At 38.9% G+C, this 27,666-nt stretch overlaps 1 protein-coding gene across 2 annotated transcripts in view; it reads right to left on the bottom strand.

The window, feature by feature from the left end:
- Window positions 1-27,556, bottom strand: part of ubash3bb (ubiquitin associated and SH3 domain containing Bb) — a 44,410-nt gene extending 16,854 nt beyond the window's left edge. Inside the window, exon 1 of one of the 2 annotated variants that reach the window (XM_044118500.1) lies at window positions 27,244-27,556. In XM_044118500.1, the coding sequence (XP_043974435.1) occupies window positions 27,244-27,371 (128 nt within the window). In that variant the 5' untranslated portion in view covers window positions 27,372-27,556. The remainder of the gene's footprint in view (window positions 1-27,243) is intronic. The other variant, XM_044118498.1, reaches the window with a different exon arrangement.
- Window positions 27,557-27,666: the final 110 nt, after the last annotated feature.

Below are 27,666 nucleotides of genomic sequence, written 5' to 3'. Positions count from 1 at the left end.
TTCCCACTTTCCTCCCAATTCACTATCAAATAAAGGCCACTAGAGCCAATAAAACCTTGAAAAAAAACATGAGGAGGCTGATCAGGCGAAGATTAACAAAAACACAAAAAGAACTCTGAACAAAATGAAAAAAAAAACAGTAACCATCACTGTAGGTAAACAAACCCATAAGGAGACAGGATGTCTGGTGATAACCCTCTCCCACCTGCAGGTCAAACACATTCTGCTGAAGTTTTCTCATACTTGTTATTTCCATGACACCACCGACTACGACTCTAAGCCTCACAGTGCTTCTTGAAATGCACAAATACTTTGATGCAAGAAAAAAAAAAAAGAAAAAAATTCAACACATTTATTTCTGGAAGGGGGGACTGCATTTGTGTTTCCAGGAAAAGAAAATGTGTACAGCCGTCCATCGAGTTATAAACGCTCCTTTGCGTGAGGTCGGCCTCGGGTTCGAATGTGTCGGGAACATGTAAATAACTCCAGGTCTTCTGCGCAGCGCGTGGATGAGTCAGTGCGCAACGAGGGGAGCCGGAGAGCGGAAAACATTTCGTTCTACATCAGGACGCCGGCTATATGGATAAAGTCTGGCAGCTGTAGGAGCGTCAGTTAGACAGACACGAGAAAGTGGCTGAAGTCGCATGAAAACAGGACATTCTCTGGACAAATCATCCAGAAAGTAAACGCTGCATGAAACCTGAACGTCTTTCATGGAATAGCATTTTATCTAATAGAGTTACATTTATTTATCAGCAAACCAGTAAAAACAGGAGACCTATATATGGGCTGAGCATGGATATATGGAACTTTGGGTTTTATACAAAAAGAGGCACCATCAAGATGTCCGCTGTGTTTGTGTGATGCAGCCTGTTACACATGTTTCTTTAATCCCCTATCGGAAATAGAACAGGTTTTTCATGAACAGAGATTTAGTCACTTATATTTGTTCTCCATTATAATATAGATTACTATGTTAAAGCATTGAGTTTGGAATGCTAAGAAAAAACAACATTTAAATTAGTCTTTGTCCAAAACATTTTAGTCTGGATTTTAAACTTTCTTTTTCTATTCTTACGGTTTCACTGTTTATTTATTATTTTATTTTATTCAATGCTTGTGGCTTATTTTACTGTCAGGAGTCCAAGGCTTCAAATGAAGGCCGTCATCAAAGCATCACAAAGTGACTCAAGAGTCAGTATGAAACTGAGAAAAGAGTTGCAGGGAGCTATTTTTATTGTGCAAAGTGCAACACATTAAAAATAGAAATAGAAATAAACAGAGATGCAGAATCTCTAACACTGATTCCCTTTCAAAACAAAGGGTATTTTCAGATGGTTCTATAAACACAAGAAATGAAGCCAAAATACTTGAGAAGTGGGTGACTGCACCTGACTCCATTTCCAGTTTACTCCAGTGTCGGTGTCATGTTGGTTTAGCAGTTTGGCTAAAGTATTTTCACACTAATATGATGTAAAGCACTTAGTGTTCTGAACCCCAGACGGACGGATCAATGCGAGCTCTTGTAACATGGCCAGCACCACCAGACATGAGGCTTAGCTATGCTTGTTTGTTAAAAAAAAAAAGACAAAGAGAAAAAAAGAAAAAAAGAGAAAGAAAAATTTTGAAATAGAAAACAAAATCAGAAAAAGAAAAAAACAAGGAAAAAGGAAGAAAAACTAAATTAGATCCTTTCCCCCAGGAGTTTATGAGAAATTTTTAAAAAAGCTCAGTAAACTTTGACATCCACACCTGTGAACTATTAAAGAAATAGTCACCATAAAATAGTAAAGGAAGTGAAGTTATGAAGAGCTTCTCTAGTCTTAATGAGAACCTTAAAGCTCTTCAGTCAGGAGCCACGTCCAAATATTCACTCTGATACGGAGATCAGTAGAAATCATGGGCTGCCTTCCATAGGGGCACATATGGCAGGAGGAAGATGAAGTCAAACCCACAACTTTCCAATTGCAAGATGACTACTCAACCCACTGAGCCACAGTGCTAATATACAGCTTTACAAGTTAGCGGCCGGCTAACAGCCCCATCTTGGCTTCATCTCTGTGAGAGTAGAGTCAGAACAATATGTACTGTCAAATAACTGTGTATACACATCAGGATTAACCTTCCCTCCATCCAGGACGTCTATAGGCCTGGGTCAGGAAAGGAGGAGCTAACATCTCTGCAGATCCCACACATCCTGAACACTAGCTGTTAGCACTTTTCCCTTCAGAAATGTGCTACCGGGTGCTACTTGCATAAACCAGTCACCACAGAAACAGTTTCCTCCCCCAACATCTCTCTGATGTTTATACCTTTATATCTTAAATGTCTTTAATCAGAGCAAAACAGAACTAAAGTCAAATTAATACTGAGTATTTTCTAAACATGTAAAGAAAACAAATATATCTGAAATTATATCTTTTCACCATATCGTCCATTTCTACTGGAACAAATATATAGCAGTCATAAGAAGATGCAACACAGGGATGCATGAAAATGCCTTTAACGATAGATCCAGTCTGATAAAAGAGTCTCATTACTAAATCATGAGGTCGGCCAAAGCTTTGAGCTCAAAACGAACACAAACTAGTTGGTGCTGGTGTTGCCAGGTTACCTCAGCCAAGGGGGGAACATCTGATAAAAGTGAGCTGAGCTCAGTTCTAGTTCCAAGACTTAAGGAGCAGGTCACTGACGGCATGTTCTCCAGCTCATTGGGGTAGAGGAGATTCTTGGACTGAGCCAGCTTCGGTGCATTCCACAAATATTTAATCCATTTGAGGTCTGTGGAAGTTTGGAGGCTGAGTCTATGCATCTGAGTGTGTGTGTAGAGGGAGAGGTGGAGTAAGGGGGACATACTGGGCAGAGAGTGATTCATGCCAGAGCAGTATGCAGCGTTTCACAGCAGAAGACTGAAATGAGATGATGACAGATTTTCCCTTCAGCTGTCCGTGTGTCTTATACAGCGACCGTTATCACAGTGTAAACCATGAACACGTTCAAAGGGCACTATGACTACTTCAGGGTTTTAAAGTCAAAGTCAGTGGAGTACCTTTCAAAAGATAATCTTTTATTTATTTATTAATTTTACTAATTGTAGTTCAGGAAATAAAAATGTTCATTCACATGAACCCAAATACGCCTGTGAGCGATAACATGCCAAACCCATAGGGGGCAGTGTAGCGCAACACTTCAACCCAAAACAACCACCAATTAAACATGGCGCCAGGAGGTTCATTTGTGTGGACAGGTTGAACTACTTTTAAATACCGTATTATAATATAAAGCGACTGAAATCGTGTCAAAGGAAGTATGTGCTAAATTTGTATTTTCCATGCACGCACACAAACACCAGCGCAGAATTTTTTTCAAATCCCCACTTTGGTCAGAGTTTTTAACAGTAATAATTTTTATTAAATCCATATTAAACTGCATTTTGTGTGGTTGAAAGACCAGAATGCATAAAAATGTATTCTCAGATATCTGGCAATGTGTGGACTAGACCTAAAAGGATCAGAAATAGATTCTTCTGACCCGAGCAAACGAAAATACTATTATCTAAGAATGATTTCATGCAAAAAATGCAATGATCATGTTTTGTATAGCCAATAGACCTATTATGACTTGTTTAAGGAAACATAATAGGTCACCTTTAGGTGACCTATTATGTTTCCTTAAACAAGTCATAATAGGTCACCTGTAAAGGTGGTGTGCTTTCTTAATACCACGACTTTCTTCAGTTTCAGAGAAATACAAAAGAATGAGTCTTGCATGAAGTGTGTATTCTCTGAGACAACCTCCACTTCCCTTTTCTTGAGCTGCCTGACAGGGTTTCCACAGCTGCGGTTTGCAGTTTCACAAGGCGAGCCCTAAGATGAGTCACGCATGTCAATTATGAGTTTAGTGAAGGCTCAAGGAGGTTCCCGTGTAAACACACTGCGCAGTTTTACAGGGACCAAGCAGACCTCGCTCAGTTTGAAGCCAAGACAAAATCAAACATGAAGAGAAAGTAGTTGTTAGGAAGCCAGGCCTGATGTTTGCTCAAAGCAGGCCAGCTATCAGCTCGGCCCGCTGGGAACAAGGAAGTGCCTCGACGTGGCCATGATAGCGCAACTCGGCGCTCTCAGCCTTTGACACTTTTCATCTCAGCTCTGTAGAGCAGACGTTTGAGGCCTGAGGAGCTCCGGCCACACCAAGGCGGCAAACAGAAGCCACAAAACCAGAGGCAGACGTTTCTGTCGCAGCAGCAAGCCGAGTCACGAACACGAAGGAACCCGAGGTCAACGTATTAGACGCCAACTTCCACCTGCTGATGCATAATGTTACATGAAGAAATCCATAGATTTTATTAAAGAAGTGTTTATGCCCAGCTTCTGAACTCCAGCTATGCATGTCACACGTGTAGATGAGTCCCCAGAAAATATTTTGTTTTACCTTCTAATAAAATTTACTAGGGACACATGATGTATCAGTACTAACGTTGCCATCGACTGATGTTACTCATTTTTAGCATATCAGTATTGGCCAATAAAATTAGGGTGTCATTAAAAACCAATATTTATTTCCATCTTGTTGCTGTTTGTTTCTGGACGGGTCAGTGAGGATGCCGGCCATGTGGTTTTTGTTTGGTCATGTGACAGTGATGGTGATGCAGCAAAGGATTGTGGGGAGTTTCACATCAGCAGTGGCAAAGTCAACAGAGTAGTTGGTTTTTACTCATAGGGTAGTCAAATATAGATAATATGTAAATAATGTACATAAATTGATTAGCAAAATAGCCATATTAATATTGGATATTGATATTGATCCAAGTTTTTATTTACATTTTATTAAAGGGGGATAATATGCTAAATTGACTTTTTTGAGTTTTGTATCATGTCATGTTATTCCCTCTTCAAAAACATACCAGCTTGCTTTGATTATTTTAAGGACGACTGAGAAATTATTTAATAATCCCACCATTTTAACTATTTCTAAAATCATGTGGTGACTCTAAATGTTGTCCCAAAGAAAAAAAAAGGTGCTGCAATATTTCTGTTTTGCTTCATAAATATTTAAATTCTCATAATATTTCAAACATGAAGTCTGACTGAAATCGTTCTGCCTTCCATGTATTTTGTGAATCTCCAAAACATGTTGCTTAAACTCTAATATTAAAACTGAGGATATTCCTGCTTTAGAGATTCATGGAGAAACGTGTTGGTGACCAGAACTGGCTGATGTTTGAAACCGTGACATGCCTAAACTTTAACAGAGTGAAAATGCTCCCGAGTGTCATCAGCTAAGGCTCAAACAATTAATTGTGATTAATCAATTATTGAAATGATTGCCAACTGGCTTAGTAATTGATTAATCTGTAATTTTAGTATACAGACTCTAAAAACTGCAATTCACTGAAAGAACAGCTCCCTCAGAGCAGATGTTAAGGGAAAGCTGTATAAAGACGATTTGAATTCTGTCAAAAAAAAAAATATCTCCTTCTAAGAACCTTTTGCTGCCCAATTATTAATCGGTTAATCCAAAAAATTATCATCAGATGGGTCTTACTGATGCCATGTCAACCAAAAAGGTTTAAAATTTTCACACATTGATGTTAGAAGTATCTTTTAGCTACAGATGCCTCCTTTGGTACAAATGTTCAAGTGTTCAGTAAAGCAATGCAATTATCAAATTTTAGGCAATCAAATTTAAATTTTTTGATTTAAGAAATAAACTGAATTATTTGTTTTTTGCCGCCTCTTTGTTATTCTTTTTTTTTTTTGCCCCTTTATTATTAGTTTTTTTTAACCTCTTTTACTCTCAATATTACATAAAATAAATGTAAGTGGTTAAATGAAGAATGAGAAGAAAGCACCATTTTTTTAAACGATTAATTGATTAATCGTCACAATAATCAAACTACAGCTTCATCTGTTACACAGCTAGTCCTTGCCCAGTGAAGTTGTCTCTCTCCAGTGGTCGCCCCTCCCTGTGTTCCCATGGCACCCTGATCTGTCCACAGCTGTTTCTCCACCTCCCTGTCCAGAAGAGAGCCGTCCGTTTCTCCACGTTCGGCGCTCACAGAACCGCGTGGGCTGACTAAACTGAAGGTATAAACTGAAAGTATGTGAGATGGTAAGACGTCCCTTGATCAAAATGTTCCTCCTCAGCAGTGAGTAAACTGGAAAATGAAAAGAACTCCTCGGTATACGTTCTTTTTTCTTAATTAAAAGGAAAAAGTGCATGTAAAGTTTTCGCAGGCCCAACACGTTCTCTGTTCGTCCTGCGGGCTCTGCTTCAGCTCGATCAGGCTTTCAATATTGTTGCCTTTTTTTCTCTTCTTATCTCAAAATGGATTTACTGTGAGAAAGCCACACGCTGATTGTCGCCCACAGATGTGAAAGCAAGTTTTCCAACCATAGAGAGATCCTCTGTTAACTGTTAGCAGAGCCTGACAGAGACAGGAAGAGAAAGCGCCCACGCAGCCCTGCTCAGGCCTGTGCATCATACGACGCTGCATGTTCAAATTCAGCGCTAAGCATGTTGCAGCACGGCTCACGGCACATTAAGTTACATGTACATAAATATACAGTGTTAAAAAAATGTATGTATCTGTAACAGAAACCAAAGGAAGTGGGAACCAAAATTAATGTCTTCAGTGAGTTTCATGCAGAACAAAACAAAAAAACTACCTTTCACAGGGTTTTATCTATGTGAAATATTTATCTATAGATCAAATGTTTGACATGTTTCCAACAAAACAAAACTACACAGAAAGCATCTTTGTTTTTAGGCTGCACAGTCATCAAATATTACAAGGCCTCCAACAATCAAAGTAACAACCCTGAACAATAACTCCCATTTTCTAATATATTACATCATGCTTGATATACTTTTGCACAAACCTTTTTATGTTTCCTCCTAAGTTTATTTTTCTTTTATGCTGTGATGCTAGCAGTGGTGGGATTTTTTTTTAAATTTAGCTAAAAATGTCTACTATTATTTCATCATTTAATCTCAATGAATCACATTTTAATCAAAAACCTTGTATGGACCAAAGAAACGTCTCCTGGTGGGCAGAACAAACCACCATTATTCTGTAACTTCAGTTGAATTCACTTTGTAGCCTACATTCCTCCTTAAAGAAATACATTTAGCTCGATTTGATGTGACTGAAAAGAAAAATAAAGTTCTTAGCTAAGATGTGAAGCTAACAACGCTATTGATGCTGTGTACAGTGTCAACCTGTCTGAGCTCCTACAGACAATCCAGATATTTACAAATCAATTAAAAATCCACTCTAAATATTTAGGTTTAGTTTATTTCTCTATTGTTAGATGTATTTATTTTTTACATTATTTTTGTTTAAATCTGAGATCAAAATGTTGATTTATTTTTATTTTTTTTTTGAGGATCCTACATCTACATGAAGCCAGAAAGTTGCTGGAACTACTTTGTCTTTCTGTGTCTCTAATAAAGACGGTGGCGGAGACGTTTCAGGTGAGTCACGTGTATCGTTTTAACAGATCTGCCGCAGAAGGAGGTTGATTCCCCCGTAGACAGTAGTAATCATCTGAGCATGCTCAGAGGGGACAAACAGCTGCCATTTAAAGGAATCGGTCTAGTTCACTGGCTGCCGTCAGCTCTACTGAAGAAAATCTGTTTACATTATGGCTTACCTTATTATTACTCAATTATACAGGAGAACTTTTTTGCTACTTCATGTGCAGAATAAATCAGATTTAAAGGCTCTCTGATCGTCTTCTTAGTTGAAAATTGCACTTGAATAAATATGTCGAATTAATTGCTAAAGCTATTGAATATTCAGTATAAAACCACAGTGCAGTGGGGATTTGTTGTGACCATGGAGTAACATGAGTCACTTTTAGTGAGAAAATGATCTCACCACTGACAGGATCAGAAAACCGGGGCTCATTTTATAACATTTACAATAATCTCTTTAGTCATTTATTTTCCACATCGGCCAACTGAAAACTCGAAACATACCGCTAATTTTTGCCAGTAAATAAATCAGATGAGCCAATATGCTACTGGAAAAAAATGCTGCTTCTGATAACTAATCAAATATCCAAATACCTTTAAATTCTCTTTAACAGGAAACAAGAAAACTTTCCTCCATGCATATTCAAACATTTGCAGGAGCAAATCAAATTGATGTAACAACTAATGAATATTCTTCTAAAATCATACATTCATTCATGCAGTGGAACGGCCCTGACAGTGGATCACTTGGTCAGGAGCTCAAAAATCCAATCCTTTCCCAAACTGTGAACACACCATGCTTTAGCACTACAGCTGTGGGTCACCATTGCTGAAGTCTTTCCACTATTTTGTCATCATGTGTTGCCATTTTGTGCTTTCATGATTCAATTTGACTAATTTTGAAAAATTCCATCAAAGTGGGTGGAGCTAAGAGACACAGATCCATGTCCAAAGGTAAGAGTGGCTGTGGTTAGGACAAACTGAGACTGTTAATTTATAAACTTTCTTGTCATATTTAGAGACTTTTTATCAAAAAACAACAACATAAAACAACAGCTGACAACTCTACTGACTTTCTCTCTGCATTGTTAGAGTCTAAGTTGAGTCCACAGAGGAAGTAAACCAGTTCATAGTTGATGATTAAAGCTACTGGCAGTTGCAGCAGGCAGTTGTCTGCTCTGTCTGGGACATCTGAGCCCCTCCTTTTATTGTCTGACAACTGCAGTTTGTTCGTCTGTTTCCAACACATGTAGAAACGACCCCCGACCTCTGACCCCTGACCTCCAACCCGAGCAGCTGCCCTGCCTCATGACCTGCGCAGAGCTCGGCATTCCGCTCCGCTCTTGGGGACGTCAGATCGGACACGCCGTTGTCTGGGAAATGATATGCAGGGCTGGTGCCCAGCTGCTAATCAGCTGTCCAGAATGTACAGACACCACACAGCAGCCCACCCGCGTTAAATGCAACACACACACACACACACACACACATCGTGAGCCTCATTCAGCCGAGCAGTTCTGCCATTGTGGGAAATCCCATTTCTCTGTGTCCCCTCGCTGCATGCATCCTCACACTTCCTGTTTACAAATCTCACACACACACACACGCATGCACTCGCCTGCAAATAGATCCATACACACCCACGCACACAGAGCACAGACCTGTGCTTAGAGGAAAGAGGAAAGCGGGCGTATGCTCATGTGAACAGGCACAGATTCCTAAGCGGGTCACAGCAGTCTCTACAGAGGAAGGCAGATAATGAACCCAAGGAATAATAATAGTTGAAAGACTTTTGGAAGAGAAGATGGCTTAGCATGAGACTTCACTTCTTTGTACTGTAATTCCGATATAAGAGGCTGTGGAATGATGTGTGGCTTTCAGAATGTTTTCCAGACAATGCTTTGTTTAGAAAACTCTGAATTGAAAATCTCTCATAATTGAAGAATTTTAAAAGCTTTCTACTTTCTGTTCTGGTATAAAACAGAATATTGTTATATACCAGAACAATATTCTGGTATTGTTGTGGAGACAATACCAGAATATCGTTCTGGAGACAATACCATGCATCAAGTCCTGGATCCTCCAGCCCACATTGCAAAAACATTCAAGTTTACCAAGTAATGTTGCTGTATTTCTAGCATAAATACCTTAGTATGCTTGAAATGAGTGAAAACTAACTTTCAAGTAACTTTTCAGCAAGAATATAGGAGCTTCTTTTAAGATAAGAATTCCTTAATATTGATGAAAAAGTATTAGTTCCACTAGCAGATTATTTCACTAAAGACATTTTTCCCACAAGTGAAATAATCTGTTAGTGAAACTAGTGCTAGTTTTTATCAATATAAAGGAATTGTTGACATATAACAGGCTCCTATATCTTGATGAAAAGTTAGTTTAGTCTTATTTCACGTATACTAAGATACTGACACTAGAGATTAGACTTAAAATACTTGGTAACATTTTGTGTTTTTGCAGTGCAGTGTTCCTGGAAAGAGTCCAAATGTTCCAAAATAGATTCTAAAATCAACTTAATTGACGTCTGCAGGAGTGGAGGAGCATGATGAGACGAAAATGAGAAAATTACATCACATACTTCGAGGTCAAGGACATCAGGACTAGGAGATGCAGATAAGGTTTTGATATGTGCCTCTTTTATGTGTATTTTTGCATTCAGGTTAAGCCTGCTGCACATGGAAAGATCTTAAAATTGTCTGATGATTTTCAAAACCTGAGAGATCGCAAACATGCGTTGCTGTTTATTCTCGAGGAACACCGAGGAACACGATGCTGCAACATCGGGATTAAGGCCAAAGCAATCAAACATGTTGAGTATTCCTGACTTTTGATGGGAGAGGTCCTGACGTCCTTCAGAGTGGACCAGATCACTCTTAACACGCCACACAGAGCAGGAATGTGTCTGGAGATAATCTTAGTAGAGATGGAAAAGTTTTGATTTGTCATTATAGTTTAGTTGTATTTCGTTGCACTGTTTGGTTCTCTAGTTCAGTTAGCTATAGGTAGTTTTTAGTGTGTTTGCTAGGTTTTATTGGATATTATTAGTTAAATATTGTTTAGTTTTTATTTGTTATAATAGTTTTTTCATCTTTAGTTAATTTTTGGTGCAGAATTCAGAGGTCAAAGTGTTGTATTGTGATTATGCATATACTGATTGGGTAAAGAATAATAAACATAAGCATGATTTCAAAAAAATCATTCAATCAACCAACTGACTGCTGTTTTCTCCCAACTTTAGCAGTTGCCATTTTGCAGACTAGCGTAAGTGCCGCCAGGAGGAGGATGGAGTACTGTAATTTGCCGAGGAGTTATAGTTTTTTTTCCCCATTAATTGCCGTTTTTATTTATTTCAGTTAACAAAAATGTTTTCTCAAGTTCAGTTTTTGTTATTTCCGTGGGTTTAGTGAACCATAACAACCTTAAATCTTAGGAGGCATCTTGATAAGATTCCTTAAGGTTGTCAGAAGGGGAACGTCGGGAGAGAAATCGGTAAAAAAGTTGCTGTGTGGACTACAGCAGGGAGTGAGCGGTGTGTGTGTGTGTGTGTGTGTGTGTGTTCACTGCGCCTTCATAGAGTGCAGGGGATCTGCGGTCACTCTCAGACAGTTTCGTCAGCTCTTTCAGTGCACTGTGTGTTTGTCCTCTGAGTCTTTGTTGCTATAACGAGCCAGCATTGTGCTGTGTGTGGCGGATGGGGACGCTAACTTCCGCACTCACTATAATAGAACTGATCTTCTTTTTCCTGTGTTACTGTACTTTGTCCCAGGGAGTCTCCGGAAAGACGAAACCTTTACATACACTGGGACCTTAGTTGAGCTGAAGTTCAGATCTAGTCTTTGAGTAGATGTTGTAACTTATGTACTTTATTAAAATAGTGCTAAGGGGAGAAGGCTCTGGATAGATGGTATCTTTGGGGAGATGTCTGAATTCATAGGCTATTACTTGCAGTTTTGATTGGTCGTCTGACTGCAGAGCTTTAGCAGGCCTCAGTAGTTTAGGACAGTGTTTCCCAACCCTGGTCCTCAAGGCTCACTGCCCTGCATGTTTTCTTGCTTCAGTCCAGCTGATTTCAATTGATGACTGATTAACAGGCATTTGTTGAACTGCAATCAGTTGAATCAGGCACATGAAAGCAGGGAAACGTCTAAAACATGTAGAACAGTGTGTCTTGAAGACCAGGGTTGGGTTAGACTGGTTTAAGACAATACAATTTACTCATCTAACACATGCCTACTGCATTTACTTCCAGATGAACCGCAAGTCAGAGACCAGAAAGGATCGTCCTGCATTGTTTATGCAGGACGATTGAGCTCTGTAAAAACTTGGTTCCACTAGTCTTAGTTTAGATTAACTGGCCACAGCTTAAAAGAAAAACTATATAAAATTACCAGAAGCATTGACTGGTACTCTTCTCAGTCTTTTGGATCTAAAATGATATTGGCACACTCCAGACTGCCTCGACTCTTTTTGGGAAACCTTCCCATAAGGTTTATGAGTGATTTTATTTTGGATTCTTTGACGCCAGACACTAATGTTGAACAAGAAGGCCATGAGACTCAATGAAGCTGTCTCTGAACTGTTCTTGAACTAATCTGAAACTATTTATTCCAGAATAGCTCATCCATTCATATCCAGCCTGCTAAATGTTGAATTTTTTGTATCTATGCTGAAGTGAAAACCCATCTTTTCTCCTTGGCATATAAAGGAAGCTGAATATAAGACTCTGTTAGATCTAATAGTTCTAGGTGGTATCTTATTAACTTTATTTGTTGTCTCTCTTGTTTTAAGACGCTTTCACACCAGTCTTGTTCAGTTCGCTTTAATCAAACCGTAGTTCGTTTGTCTGGAACTGCAGTCCGGTTCTTTTGGGGGAAGTGTGAATGCTCAATTCAACTCTGATGCAGCAGCACCACAGGCGAGCAGGTGAACAAGTATTTCCATTGGGTTGAATTGTTTGACACAGTGAAGTGCGAGTGCAAACGTATTTTTGTGTGAATAAATAATAAAGCACTTTGGTCAACTTCAGCTGCTTTTAATGTCCTGTTGAACTAAATCCACACTGACACATCACTGCACTAGACTGAAGCCTAGTCTCATCAGTTGAAGTGCTTCGCATGTTCTCTTGTCTGGTGATACATGTGAACATGTGGATTATTCATAGTTGATAACAGTAACAATAGGTCTAACAGAATGCAAATAACTTACCGGTATGTAAAATCCAACACTTGGTGCAGAGGCATCAGATTTAGGATCAGAACCTATGATTTGGGCCAGATGTGATGCTGTGGAACAGCTAGTGAAAAAGGACAGCTGCATACAGCTTTACTTTGACTGTTTAGCTCATTCCTCTAATGATCTATTACAACGTTGCTTTGTTGTTGAGTTAACATGAAACCAAAACCACAAGTTCTGAAGCCACAAGAGTTTCCAATCTGTTCACAATTACCTTAAAACAAAAAATATTTAACAACAAGGGATGAATTTCTGTTCTTCATTAAAAAAAAAAATGTATTTGTTCCCAGAAAAACTAAAAGGGACTTTAAGTTTCATGACGTCATCAATTTTATGATTACCTTTTGTCTGAGTTCTGTTGTTTTGGTTCTTGTATTTTCAGCCATTTCTGTATTTTTCTTTAGTTAGCTGTTTGTGCAGTACATAGTCGATTTAGTATCATATATGGAAGTGGCACAAATGTGTGGAGTGAAAAGATCAGAATTGGGCCGTTCAGAATGCCAGGAAAAAGTTGCATTTACTGTTCCTGCTGTGTGAACAAAGTCTTGTTCATATCAGAAGAGGTGATGGTACAACTTGTGTGAAGCAACAGTCAGTGTACAACTTTTATTATTTTAAAACCAAGACAAAATGATTTACAGTTCATTTCAAAAATGATATATAGAATATTATTAACTATTCCTCGGTAGACAGAACCAATCAGCTAAACATCTTGGTCTGTTCCAGAACATTGACTTTGCTTTTAAAAACATGTTGACATTTCTGCACTCCCTCAAACTTTGCTGATATTGAAACTGACTATTTTGTGTCTTCCTCAGTAATGGCGCCTACATAAAAGAATACAAATCTGACCTTTGGGTTTTGACCAGTTCTGTAATTAGCTGCATTCTGAGGTTAAACCTAGCTTTTAAGAGACAATTTGCATATTTAAATCAAATTTCTGTAGGAACGTTTAAGTGGACATTTGCCTCTGCTTATTTGCTACTGAGAATGAAAATTTAAAGAAGATTAAACCTCCCTTCTGGCCTAAATTTCTATGTACCAAAACAAGTGGGTAACAATCGGCACAACAACATATCGGCTGGTACTCGTCATTTTTTAAAATATATTCTATCAATCTAACAAATCAAACTGGACTGATATTATCAACTGATATTTATTTCCATCTTGCTGCTGTTTGTTTCAGCAAGGTTGGTCATGTGACAGTGATAGAGATGCAGTAAAGGATTGTGGGGAGTTTAACTGAAACAAGAAGCGGCAGTGAAGTCAGTGTTGTGTTTTTTTTTTCAAGGTGTGGAGAGGTTTAATATATATAATATTGGTAAATATTGGTGATCAGTCATAACGGCTGCTTATCGGATATTGATATCTGCTCAAAATTTCATATCGCAGCATCCCGATAAGATCATCAGATGCATGTGCTTCTTCAATTGCATGATACTCTGCATTGCCTGATAACTTTACGTGGTCAACAGAAATAAAAACGCAGGAGTGCCTTTTTATCTCGCATCAACGTCTTGATTGCATCAGCTCAGGGACAGTGAGCAGTGTGTACAATCCACGTCGACTACCTGTGCCCGTTAACACCAATACGGTAATGCGCTCATTCAACCAGGGACGCAATTAAATGTCTCATCGAATCAGTTTTCACCAGCGCTCAGTTCATCTGGCAGGATTACTGGAGCGCTGTGGGAGGGAGAGGAGGGGAAGCGGCTCTGGGACGGAGCAGCCGCTTCCTGCCGTGTCTCACTGAAGCCAATGTGAGGGGCAGACGGTGGGAGGTGGAGGACGGCGGCCGCTGGAGCCGCTCCAGTCACTGTTTTGGCAAAGTTAGCACTGGGACAGATGGCCCGGCCGTCGCTGAACACACACAGCCGTACACACAGACAAGACATGGAGAAGCCCCTGACTGAGGACGACACATGAGCACATACACAGAGGGTGTAAAGAGGGGAGGAGGGGACGAGAAGAGGGGGGAGAGCCAGCGGATTAATGCACCACCACCTACAGACAGAAAATGTGGGAATAAATGCACACACAGACACACACTTAGTCTGCACCAAATTAGGGATGAGATTAAATGCCACATCAAATCTACTTTACTTCCCCAGGCCCCGGTCCTGTGGGCCCCTCCTTTACAAAACGCAAAACATAAACAGCAACTGGGCTCACAGATTAGTTTTGTGTGCCAATACCAGGCGACAGAAAACATTACTTTAGTCACCAAGTAATCAACACCCTTACCACTAATCAAGTAATCACATAAAAATTGTAGCTACTTATTTATGAAGAAAAATAGTAAAGAAAAGCTGATTCCAGTCCAGTAATAAAACAATTCAGTTCCTTTGTTTTTTAATGAAAAAAGACTTTATTGCTCAAACTACAATATGATCCAAACATCACTTTTAGTCTGAAGTCTAAAAAAAACTATTTCATAAAATATATTACCAATCTTTTTGACATTTGTTTTCATACTGTTACTCTTCTTGATCACCAAATACATTTCATTTCTAGCCTAAATGTATTTCCCTGCACATGTTTAACACGCCAGACTCTGTGCTTACCTTGGCAAATAAACATCGAGGAGCATGGAGGACGTGCTGTAGTGAAACTACTGCTAATTGTTTCTTTCCAAGTTTGAGGAAACGTGGTGGTGGAGCTTACAAACCTGTCAGATGAAAATGACACGTACCACAGGGAGCAGGGAGCAGAAAGAATGTTGCTTAGTTGCTAAAAAAGCGTGGCAGGAATGTGATATGACTGCGTCAGTCAGAGTGGGTGTCAGGAGAACTTTCCAAAAGTCTCTAATTTTCCTTTTCTTAAAACTTTTCGGTGAGTCAAATCTACCTTTAGAGGTTGAACTACGTACAGTTATAATGGAGAAGGAGTCTTCTGTCTGCCCGAGCAGGCAGCTGCATCGGTTTATGAATTTTTAAAATGTGCTGGGATCGCACTGAGAGCCCGTATCCAGGCGGAGGCAGCAAGGCTTGGTCTGAAATATGATATTGTGAAAGTTCATATTGATTTTTATACAAAAGCTGGATGGCTTCAACTCTTATCCTGTGAAAATGAATAATTTAATTTCCAGCTTCACCACTACCTGTGTTTTTCCAAATGTATCCCTCAAACTACACAGACGTGATAATGACTGTTTTGCTTTAAGCGCTCTCTGTAAAAATGGATGTGAATGTTATCCACAGAGTGTACAAATAAGTTAAACCTGTACGCCAGACTGAACCTCCTATCACACTTCTTCAGATTCTTTTCCTGCTTGGGCATTCCCAAGCTGTCCATGTATCGATGTCTGATGTTTAAGAGAGGAATACCACAACTCCAACATGCAAACACTTATCCATTATGATCAGAATGTATGACTGTCATTCACTGATGAAGTAAAAATAAAATTTCATTTTTTAGAGCTGTACAAAATATCAAATGACTCTCCTCCTTGCTGTTTTCATTATGATATAAACCTTAAAGGTCTGCTTGAATGCAATTTTTGATAGGACATTTTGGATGTGTTTGATTGCACTAATGCTCTGCTGTCTGAATACGTTTTGTCCTGCTTTGTGGACTGTAGCAGTAACGACCACAGCTGGTGTATGTCTTTAAAAGTTGAGATGCTATAGCTCACCGACAGACATTAGGAAAGAAAGTCAAGAAATTCAGGTTATCTCTATCGGCTTTGCAATTTCTCACAAAACTACCACAATTACATATTACTTGTCTTTCTTTTTACACAACACCAACATCAATTCTTCCTTGTGTATGATCTTGTTTAAAGTACCATTTATTAGAATTACAGCTTCATTCATTCATACAGTGGAACCCTTAGAACATGGGAAGAGTTTTAGATTTTAAATTAAAAGATGATTTCTAACTGTAACCAGAGAATATATCTGTATAACCTTGATTAGTCCAGGTCACAATGACTCATTCACACACATGAGGTTTGATGTGACACATTGTGAGATTCTGCTGTTGTCTAAGAGCTCTGAACAGCCAGTGGTTTAGTTTTAGATACAACAACGGGGGTTGTGCTATTTGTCACCAGTCAGCTGGAGGGAAACCCAAGGGCAAGTGTGAAGCTTTCTGTCCAACTGTCTGGGGAGAACCTCAGGGTAGTCCACCCACTGATGTGTTTATCACCGATTCAATATGTCTCAGTCAGAGGGGGAATCCCAGCAGAGAATAACCTGAATTTCTTGACTTTATCTTTCTTTTCTAACGTCTGTCAGTGAGTTTTGGCGTTTCAACTGTTAAAATCAAACTGAAGGTCATGCAAATGCTGAGACTGGAATTCATTTAGGCAACAGTGGAAGTAAGTAAATAAAAACAGGAGGAGTTTAAAACCAGGGCTACCTGAAACCTTCTTCAAAGACCAAAAAATGATTTAAAAAAAATCTGTTTTATTCAGGGTATTCCAAAAGAGTAAACAGCCCTAATTACCCGCCTACATGAAACAAAGTGACGATTCATTTCTGTTCAGGTTCAGGTGTTTGTGTCTCATCATTTGAATGAATCAGATCTCCCGTCACAAGATGTGATGCACTCCAACAGAGGAGAATCAGACAAACAAAAACACAAAATATGGAAATCAGTGTCTCTCTATACTCATATTTGCATATTTGCGAACACAATCTTCTCTACAGTTTAGAAATGTACCTATGCAAAGAACAATAGCTAGTTAGTACCTGTCGCAGAAACTAATATCTACAGTCTTTCTAATTTTAGCAAATTAGTGGCAAGAAAAACGTCTGGCTGCATTGCCAAAGACAGACAGCAGAGTGTAAAAAAAATTGTAACGATTTTCCAAACTGCATTTTCCTTCTAATGCTTTTGGGATGCTCTTCAAAAAATATGTGAATATACGCTCAATCAGAAGTTATGTTTTAGTGAAAATGTTGACGTTGTCACTCATAACGAACAATGATACATTAGATTATATTTTCTGTTGAGGCTTATTTGTCAGGTTAAAAGTACATTTTGAAAATAACTTTGAAGCAGGTATCAACCTACTTTTCAATAAGCCCACGCTTCTGTAGGAAATTTTATTACTGATCTGATATAATATTCTTATCTTAAATGATGGGTTTTTGTTAGCGGCACGCAAATGAAGAGAAATAAAGGTTTGAAAACATCCATGTTTGTGGAATCAATTTTCAAACAATATTTTACGTTTTTTTTTAAATAAAACCCTTTTTTAATTTTAAAATGGTTGAAAAAACATACAATAAATTTATTCTCCTGCTTTTCCAAAGTCTCTATCCTCTTCTGAACAGGGGTTTTTAGTGTTTTGGCAACAACACTACAAGGAAATTTTGAAAAGATAAATGGCGCAACCATAAAATCTCCACACCGAAGCAATGCAAAAATGGTTATTTATGATGACAAACAGGAGTATCATGTAGCGAAGGTGACACATGAATGAGTTTCCTTTTTCTCTTAACAGAAATTTAAACCTGCTTACAATTTGTTAAACGTGTTTACATGTGAGCTACAGCTGCTATCAGTGAACTGATGAAATAGCAGAAACTAGTTCAATGTCAGCAGCTGCTCCTGATTTCTGGGAACTCATCACTGTTTGCTTTCCCTCAGAGTGAGAAAAAGAAGCTGTGAGATTCGCCACCAACACCATGAAACATTAAGCTGAACAAAACTTCTAATCTTCTCAGTGCTCCTGTATGAAAAGAAATGCCAGAAATCATTGTGAACAAAGTGTTACCACTGGAGTTTTGCAAAATATGATACAGATAAAAAAAACAACTAAACACTTAATCCAGCAGAAAAATACTTTTTATTGAAAAACTTGATTTTTGGCATATTTCCATTTTTTTGTAAATCCAGTTTGAGCAATTATATGGTCACATTAACTATACTTTAATTCTTTGAGCATAAAACACAGAGGTGAACTTCAGACCATATATTCTCATCACACAGTGTTTCGCAGCCAACAATGAGCTTTTAAATCAGCTGCAGTGAGGAATTTCTGCTTTGTTACAGACTGGAAGCCGATGTGAGTGTCCTTGTTCACGGGAGAATGAAACATCTTTTCTAAACTGGTCCAATAAGGTAAAAAGTTCAGCAAGTTTGCATGTAGATTCTTTCTTTCTGCTCCACAGCCGTTAGCATGAGATGCAAACTGGCCTCCCCAGTAAGCAGTGGGACTACCTTTCATTTCCTGCAGCCTCAGTGAGACATTTGAGGAGAGACAATGGGCCTATAATCTGATAGTGCTGTCTGTTTCCGGACAGAGCTTCAAATGGACTACAATACCATCCCCATGCTGAAGTGCACCGGCAGCGTTCGTCCTCTCCTATTTCAGGAAGGAGGCTAATGACATTTATCTAACCTTGTACGATGCAGCCGTATGATGACGATACATCAAATGCATGAATGAAAGTAAATTAAATTCTTAAAATCTTGTAAAAGTGTTCCCATTGAGCTGAAACCATCTTCTGAATGCTGCTAACGTAGCAAAGGGCTCACAATTATCTGCACTTCAAAGGCACCCAGCTAAAAAAAAGAAAAAGAGGAAATGATTCAATAATTCATGAGACAGCAACTCCACACCGCTTCAGAGTTCCCATACTATATGCGGCTCATACAGATGAAACGGAGTTAGCATTCTGAACATTTTCCTTTTCCTCCTCCAAATCAGAAAATATATGCAGCCTAAGAGCTGAGCTATACAGAAAATGTGTTTAGTGTGCTCCCAGCTGTGTCACAGGAGACCAAGTTTGCAGTTAAATATTGGAGTTTATGACCTTTCACTGCGTTCAGATCCAGATCAGGAGATTAGTCTTTCTGCGTGTTAGTTTGGACAGCAGCTGGTATAAAAATAAATTCAACATAATCTACAAAGGAAGTGACAGTCTATTGATTAGCAGGCAACAGATGTATGTTGATTTAACATAGAAAAGGTTGTTTTTTTGTGTGTTTTTTCTATTTTCAAGAAGTTGTCCTAAAAGGTCCAGGTTGGCCCTTTGTTGGCGACAGCATTGTATCCGTTTTAATGTTCGAATACAAAACGTTAATGGATGTCGGTCATAAAAAGCATTAAAACACAGTGGACGACCACCTATTCACTGTTCAGTATTCGCAGATTGACTTATTTGTGGAAAGTAACTCCAGATAGTTTACAGAATACACGTCCGTTTCTGTCTTATCCAGTCCAATAACACCTTGTGTTTATCTCATAAAAGATGTGTGTTATTCTTTTGTCCGTGATGAATCCACCAGAGGGCGCATTGATAATATAAACACGATAAAGTCCATGTGAGTCCGATAGATAATTATCCTCTGAACTACAAATCATTTTAACAAAATTATGACAATTATTGTTATTTATGACAATTATAGCATTGCCTAGGCAAATAGGTCATTTTATAGTAAGTAGTATTTCCATTAATATCATAAATAAATGTTTATTTATAGATCTACATTTTAAGAATGATCCATATGCATTTCTTATGAGAAGTATAAGAAATGCAAGGAGTTGTAAAATGTGCAAGAATTTGCTTGAAAGTAAATACTTACAAACGTTTTTTTGTACATATTTAGTCTGCTTTAATCCACCTGTAGTGTGTTTGTATAGAAAGTCCAGTTAGTTTGTAGAGATGTGAAAGTGTCACTGAACTCTGATGCAGAACAAAACAACAAACTCTGGTCTACCTATAAACCTCGGCCTCGGTTCGGCTGAAGTGAATTCTGGTGTGGTTTGAATGCATATGTGAATGCCAAGCAGACCAGAGACAACTTCAAAAACAGGAAACGGACTATAGCACACGGCATTCTGGGTAAATACAACCAAGACAAACATGCGAGTCGGGCGATAAATGGCTTATTATCAGATGTGGAATGAAAAGGAGGTCAGATGACAAATATAGCTGGCTTTGTTTACATTTCCTGATGAAGGAAGTTGCACTCCGTGTCGTTTTCGTTTCCTTCAATGGCTCCTGGTGCAGCGCCACCACAGGTGAGGAGGGGAACAGGTTTTTCAAAGGGTTTGGCTCATTTGACACAGTGCACTGTGAAAGCGAATCCCACCAGCTGTAAATGTAACAAATGTTGCAATTTTGGTTCCCAATCAAACCGAGTCTACTGGACTATCAGGTGTGAAAACACCCTATATTGTATTAACAAATGCTTTAGAATAACTGGTTCTACAGTTAGTACCTTGGTTTCAGCTGCACTCAAACCATACATTTCATCTTCTTAAATTTCTTCCCGTCTGCTCCAATGGATTGCTGTTTTAAAAAAAATCTATGCTGCTGCTGCTTTGCAACCCCCAAAGAGGCAGAGACTTATAAAATACAACACTGTCTTGAGAACATTTTACATGCACAATGCACGTCTTAATCATCCAACAGAAAATGTTGACATCAGTAGAGATGCCAACGTTTTGTCACGTCGCAGCACTACCACACGAGGATTCACGCACACAAAGACAGTCCATCCTGAACAAATCCTGTGTCCCCTCATCCAGTCAGACATTTACACAGCTCTTAAAGCAACAAGCATGACTCTGCTTCATGTATAATTGATCATTACATTAAGAGTTGGCCGACATGCACATGGCTGACATTTACCACGTAAACGAGAAGCACCTTGTGACTTCCTGGAAGCCTTTGCTCTCTGGGAAGAGGACTGATGTGAAAAAAGAAAAAAAAAAAATCAATTCTGTTTTCAAGCAATTTATTTTCACGAGTGTGTGCAGGTGACTCACGACAGCTTCCTGTCGTGAGGATGATGCACCTCTTCTCCAGTTTCCATCTACATGTTGTTAGTCGTAACAATTCATTTTTAGAAATGCAGTAGGAAATTGGCTGCGTACCGGAATTAGCTTTTCAGTTGATCCAGCCTGAAAAATCTGATCCTTTTTCTGATCAGTGAATGCATCATGAATAATAATAGCCAGCGGGTTTTGCTAGCAACTACACTATTGAATGTGGAAACTGAATGAGGAACACTCAAATTGAGGATCAGTAAAGTATTTTTAAAAAGGAATGAATTCCAGCAAAGTTTCACTGTTTTGTTGTTTTTTAAGTAGGGACTGGACTTTAACATGTTCATTTTTATTAATCAATTACATAGAGAAAGATTTTGCACAATCATTTGTTCTTTTTATATATAGTTTCTGTAACTGTGTATTTCTGGTACACCTGTAAATCTGATGCATAACTGATATCCGCAATCAACAGTGATGGATGACGAAGCAGCTCGTCTTTTTCCTGCTTGGGGAATATTTTAGCTTAAAAAAAAACAATCTGAAGGACGCTGGTAAAGACTATACTTTTCTTCAGGATGTACTAAGTTGTACTAAACTTGAAGCCTATCAGCAAAATAGCATCTGAATGCTAAACCTGTTGCAGCAACACAGATGTCTCCAAAGCTTTTGGTAACGTCCACATTTCTAAAGAAACTTTTTTTTTTTCAAAAGAAGTTCCATGAATGATCAGGAGTTCCTGAAACACTGAATAGCACTTTGCGCCACTCTGATGGTGCAAAGTGCTACCACTCATTTTAAGTTTTAGCCTACATCTGTAATGAGAAGTTAGGAGTGCCAACCTCTTGGGAAATCTCACATTCAAGGTAAGAATCTACGTTCTCCAGGAATACAAATGGAGACTATTGTTTTAGTCGTGCTAAGTATATGATTGCTAATACAAGGTGCTAATCGCCATAATCATTCAGTCTCTGTTTTGTTTTACAGCAACTGCTCTCTCGCTCAAACACGTCACCTCTGTTCCTGGTGTGAACAATTGGGGACTGCTAAGTCAATGCTTTATAAAAACTGCAAACAAAATTGCAGCTCTTCTAACTTGTATCAATTTATGTGATAGAAAGAAATAATAGCAAGCAGAAGTAAAGTTAAGTTTGCAACCTCAACCAATTCAAAATGTTCTTGTTCTCCAGACCAAAAGCAGTCTCCTGGTAATAGGGAGATGTTTGAGAATTTTATAGCAACAAAAGAAAGAGCTGAAAACGCTCAGGATAGTTAGTGGGTCAGGGTGCTCAGGTTGTAAAGGAAGGCCAGACGCCGTGTCAAAGCCTGTAGTGATGATATAAAAGAGGTTGTGGCTTCCCTCAGGGACTCTGTACTGGACCACTGCAGACCTGCCTGGGGCCTGGCATCATAGTCTGTGTTCATTCAGCAAACCACACACAATGTGGAGCATAAGTCTGTCTGGGAGAGGTCAGAAGATTCCCAATGATGGCCGAATGAATGGAGGAGAAAAGGAAAGTCTGTTGATATTGAGGACAAGTGCAAGCATTCATTAATGATTTTCTGCAGCTGTGACCTGATGGGAACAGGGGGCGTTTATTTATTTACTTTCTCAGATAATCTTATGAAAGATTTTTTTACAATATGTTCAAGTTATACTTTGATTATAAATCAGCAATCAAGTGGACCCTGCAGAGGACAGTGAGAGAGAGGTGAAGGATTTACTGGAGTGTCCAGGACCAGGGACAGATGTCAGATCATCAACAGTTTATTATGCACAGTCTGAAGTATCACTTTAGACAAAGTTTATGGAAATGGATAAATTTAGAGTAACTCCCTCAGTTTTGTAAAAAAAAAAAAAAATATATATATATATATATATATATATATATTGGCTCTTCTCAAATTGAGTTGATGTGTGACAGAGGAAATGGAAACACAGAACAGGTTCTGATGTAGTTCACATATCCAACCAGCAATGAGCCTGTGCCTTACCAGAGGCACAGAACTCAAAGAAAGTCCAAACCTTCAGCTTATGAAGTGGGGAGTCTGTCCAGTTTTCTGAGATTTGTGCTCCATGCTAGTTCTGCTTCCTGTTTACTGCAGCCATCCCTATCTCCAACATCTGATGAAACTCCAAACCAGTAAACACGTCTAATTCTCACTTTTCTTTTTATCTTTGTGGCGACATTTCAAAAGTTTGCTTAAAATTGGCGTGACGATTGGAAACATAACCATTGTTACAGATTCTGCTGCCATCAGGTAAAATGGCAAGATCAAAAACAGAATCAGGAGGCTACTTCACAGCTTTAAGATGTGAAAATACTGAACTGCTGTTGAGAATATGAATTTTATATTATTGCACTAATTGTCCTTTTATCTCTTTATGGTGTTTTTTAACACTATTATGCAGCGCAGAAAAACTTTACCCTATTTTGTTGCATTCTATTTAGCACAAAGCAAGCGTACCGTATTCTTCAGCTCAGCTTTTTTTCACATTTGCTCCTCTAACCACATAATCTCACCTCCTCATCTCAGGCTACATCAGTCCTTCCTCAAGCACAACTTCAAGAATAAAGGAGTTTATCATGCACGCTCTTCAGAATTACGTTTTCGCTCTGTCCGGGATAGCCGAGTTAATTTTAGATGTGCAATTTTTGCGCACATTACACATTTCACACTTCACACTTGCCACAACCGAACTTTTTGTCCCGACTTTAAAAGTTAAAATGCGTGGGCTGTGTTGCCTCATGCTGAGGTGACAAACTAGAATGTACAGCTGAAAACAGAACTGCTGCTGTTTGGGACAGTCACAGCCGCCAAACTATCTTCTTTTCCTCGGGTTCTACATCGCCGCATGACATCCACACAGAAAAAGTAAGAATTGAACCAAAAATAGATTGATTTTGCTAATTTTTCCTCCTCTAATGTGCATAGCTGTCAGTGTTAGCTGCAAATGCATTTCATGGCCCGTTCACAAGGAGCTCTAACCTAATTAAAGGAATTTGCGATTAACTGTGCCGTTTTTACATGACAAACATGAACCGAGCTCAGCGTCATTAAACTGCCATCAGCTGAGAAAGAGAAATGGCATTTTCCCTCCAAGGCGAGAGCGAGGTGACTGCTGTGCGTCCTGCGCTCGGTTCAGCCTGTTCTGCATCCATGTTAAAGTGTACGCCAACGTTTTCAAATGCTACATTTGGCGTTATAATCATTACAAGAGAAACAGAATCTCTCTTCCTTTTCAGCCTCCTACCAAACATCCAAAAGGCTTTTGGACCAGAACTGATATTTCAGACTAGTTTAACTGAATTCATCTTCACAAAAATTCCAGTTTCATTTCAAGAAAATTAACTTCACTACATGATGGTGGTGAGGTTCAAAGTTTTGTCAGTCATGTGCGGACATACTGTTTGGAATTATGACCCAAACATTCAGTTTGTTTCTCTCCAACAAAGTTCTAGGAGGTTTAAGGATGTTGGATGTTGCTCTCCACCCATTTCCTGTCTGGCTACTCTCAATTAGGGTCACTAATACCACAAAAAGTAAAAAAAAAAAAAAAAAAAAAAAAAAAGAAGCAAATATTTAATGAAAACGTGCTTTACTAAAGTATTAATTTAAGGGTGTTCCCATGTTTAAATCAAAGTGACTTTCGTATGCCATAAATGTGGTTTTTCTAAAATCGAAAAAAATAAAAAATACTGAAAGGTTTAATGAAATTCTCATTTCTATGAGAAACTTGACATTTTAACAGGAATGTGCTGTCCCGTTACCATACATACGTCTCTCACCTACAACTCAATGTGAGCTCAATGCACTCCAACACCTTCAATTCTCCTCTTAGACCGTTCCACAGCTGAAGCAATAACTCTGTTTCATGTTTATATATTGATTTATTTTTTTCTTCTTAGCTGATTTTCTTGTTAAACAGAATCAGAATTTTACTCAAATAAAATGTGAGAATTTAAGCAAAACTATGAACGTCAGTAAACTCCACTAAACTCGGAACTAATTCTTAGTAATAGGGATCTTGCACAACACTGAAAACCCTCAGAAACAAACAGACATCACCAACTGAGTTCACAGAGGTATTTCTGACACGTACTGCCCCAGTGTATGCAAACCCTAACATAAGTCTTAGTGTAGGTAAAGTGCTACTCATTCCCTCTGCATCATAGATCATCTCGCTTAACCTCTGACACAGTCTCTAACTTCGGCTTCAGATTTAAATCGTTCACCCAGAAGAGGCCTGTACCACAGTCAGGGTTGACTGAAATAACAAACACGCACACCTTTCTTTGATTAAACTGGATGAACGTATAACTAGGCGTGCTATGAGAGAAAAATTGACAACTTCTTAAACTTTTAGAGCCATGTAGCACCAAAGAAACATGGTCAGGTTTTCATGGCAATTAATTCATTTATGAAGTGATATCATTTTTTATGTAAGTATCAAACCATGCCATCTTTAAAGTTCTCTTGTAGTAGTTATAATTAATAAGGAAATAAAATATAATGAGGAGTGTATTTGAACAAAAAAAGTCATTTCTAAGTAGTTTCTAATTGGTGCAACGTGAATCTAACATGGCGAGAAATATATTTAGCTTTACTTCTAAAGTTCATATATTTATATGCTGAGTGTTTAGTCAAATTCCTTGATTGTGCTCACAATGTTAGCCAATAAAGCCGATTCGGAAGTTATTGATTGTGAAGATGTTTACAAATGCAAGGATATCCGTTTGCTTCTTTCTTCAATAAGCAAGCAGCCCTTTCTTTGTATTGCTATACTTTACTTGTAATCATTCTGTCAGGCCATTGAACAGATATTTTACACAAACTATAGGCTGGTGTTTTTCAAGAGTTTAAAAATGTCCTGTTGCCAAATACAGTACGGCAACAGGACATTTGCATACTGTGTTTTTGAAAACTTAAAAAATACCTTACATTGAGCTGTTCTAATTTATTATATTTTTATGAAGACAGCCAATATGCAACAAACATCATTCTGTCCCAGCCTACCTCTAATATAATTATAACTAAGCACACATAATTATTATAACTTTTATTTTATATATATATGGATGCAGACATTTCTAAAAATTATGTTGTGTTTATATGAAAGCGGTTAGAGAAGAAAGTACAAAACTATCATTTATTTGTAACTTTCACCAATAAAAAGAACCTGAACATCCTCCTAAACCGCCCTGGAAGCTCCACATTCAGGCAGGGAGTCATGACTTCATGCCTCCTGATTAACCAACATGACAGCTGCTCTTTAACACAAGGCTCCTGAAGTCACACATAGGTTTACAATTAAGTATTTACAATTAAATTGTAACACTTATTTGCCAGCCAAGATATAAAACAGTCATTCTTGCTGCTCAAAGAGCATGAGAAAATTGCTTGGTAAAATATGAAGCTAACATTTACATCTCTTAATAACTAATTCAGCTGTTCTTGACAATTCTGACCGTTTCACCGCCTGGCTAATTCTGACACTTTCTTCGGTCTTTTTAATTTTCATAAACATTTTTCATGAGTATAATTATTTATTTCCCTCCTCTGTTCCACTCTAGTGTTGTGTCGAACACTATTTAAGGATGAGCAGAAAACCGGAGAGATGCCGCGCCTGACCGGTCCGCTACTCCTCCCAGCGATAGAGCTCTCCCAGCGGCCGTGTCCCCAGCTGCACCGTCCCCCCCACTCCTCCACACACACACACACACACACACACACACACACGCACACACACACACACAGCCATACGTTGTTCGGGTCCTGCTACTTACGCCCTGTGTCTGGAGAAGCCCATGGACAACAGCACGTCCAGGTTGGAGCTGGATTTCATCGAGCCCCGTCGGCTTTGGCGAAGCCTCCGGGGGAGAATTTTGCTGTACAGGTCCTCCTTGGCCGCCATAGTCCAGTCCTCCACTGGCGTCAAGCAGTCCTACCCCGAGTCCGTTACAGCTCACGGTCAGACCTGCGGTTAGTCCATGAGCCTCGGCAGCTGGTCCGCATGAGCTGGAGAGCTGAGGCAGCGGGAAGCACTGAGGGGAGCGGAGCTGAGAGCAACGCTGTGCGGCTACTTCTCCGCCCACTGGAGGAAACTGCGAATTAGATCCGATAACCGAGCCTATAGAATCCAGCGCAGTGGACACAAAACTACACAGTTACAACAGACCCGAGAGAAACATTGCAATTACATCCAGCCA

This window comes from Gambusia affinis, linkage group LG06, assembly GCF_019740435.1.
Source record: "Gambusia affinis linkage group LG06, SWU_Gaff_1.0, whole genome shotgun sequence".
Lineage (NCBI taxonomy): Eukaryota > Metazoa > Chordata > Actinopteri > Cyprinodontiformes > Poeciliidae > Gambusia > Gambusia affinis.
This window is presented reverse-complemented; position numbering and strand designations above follow the sequence as displayed.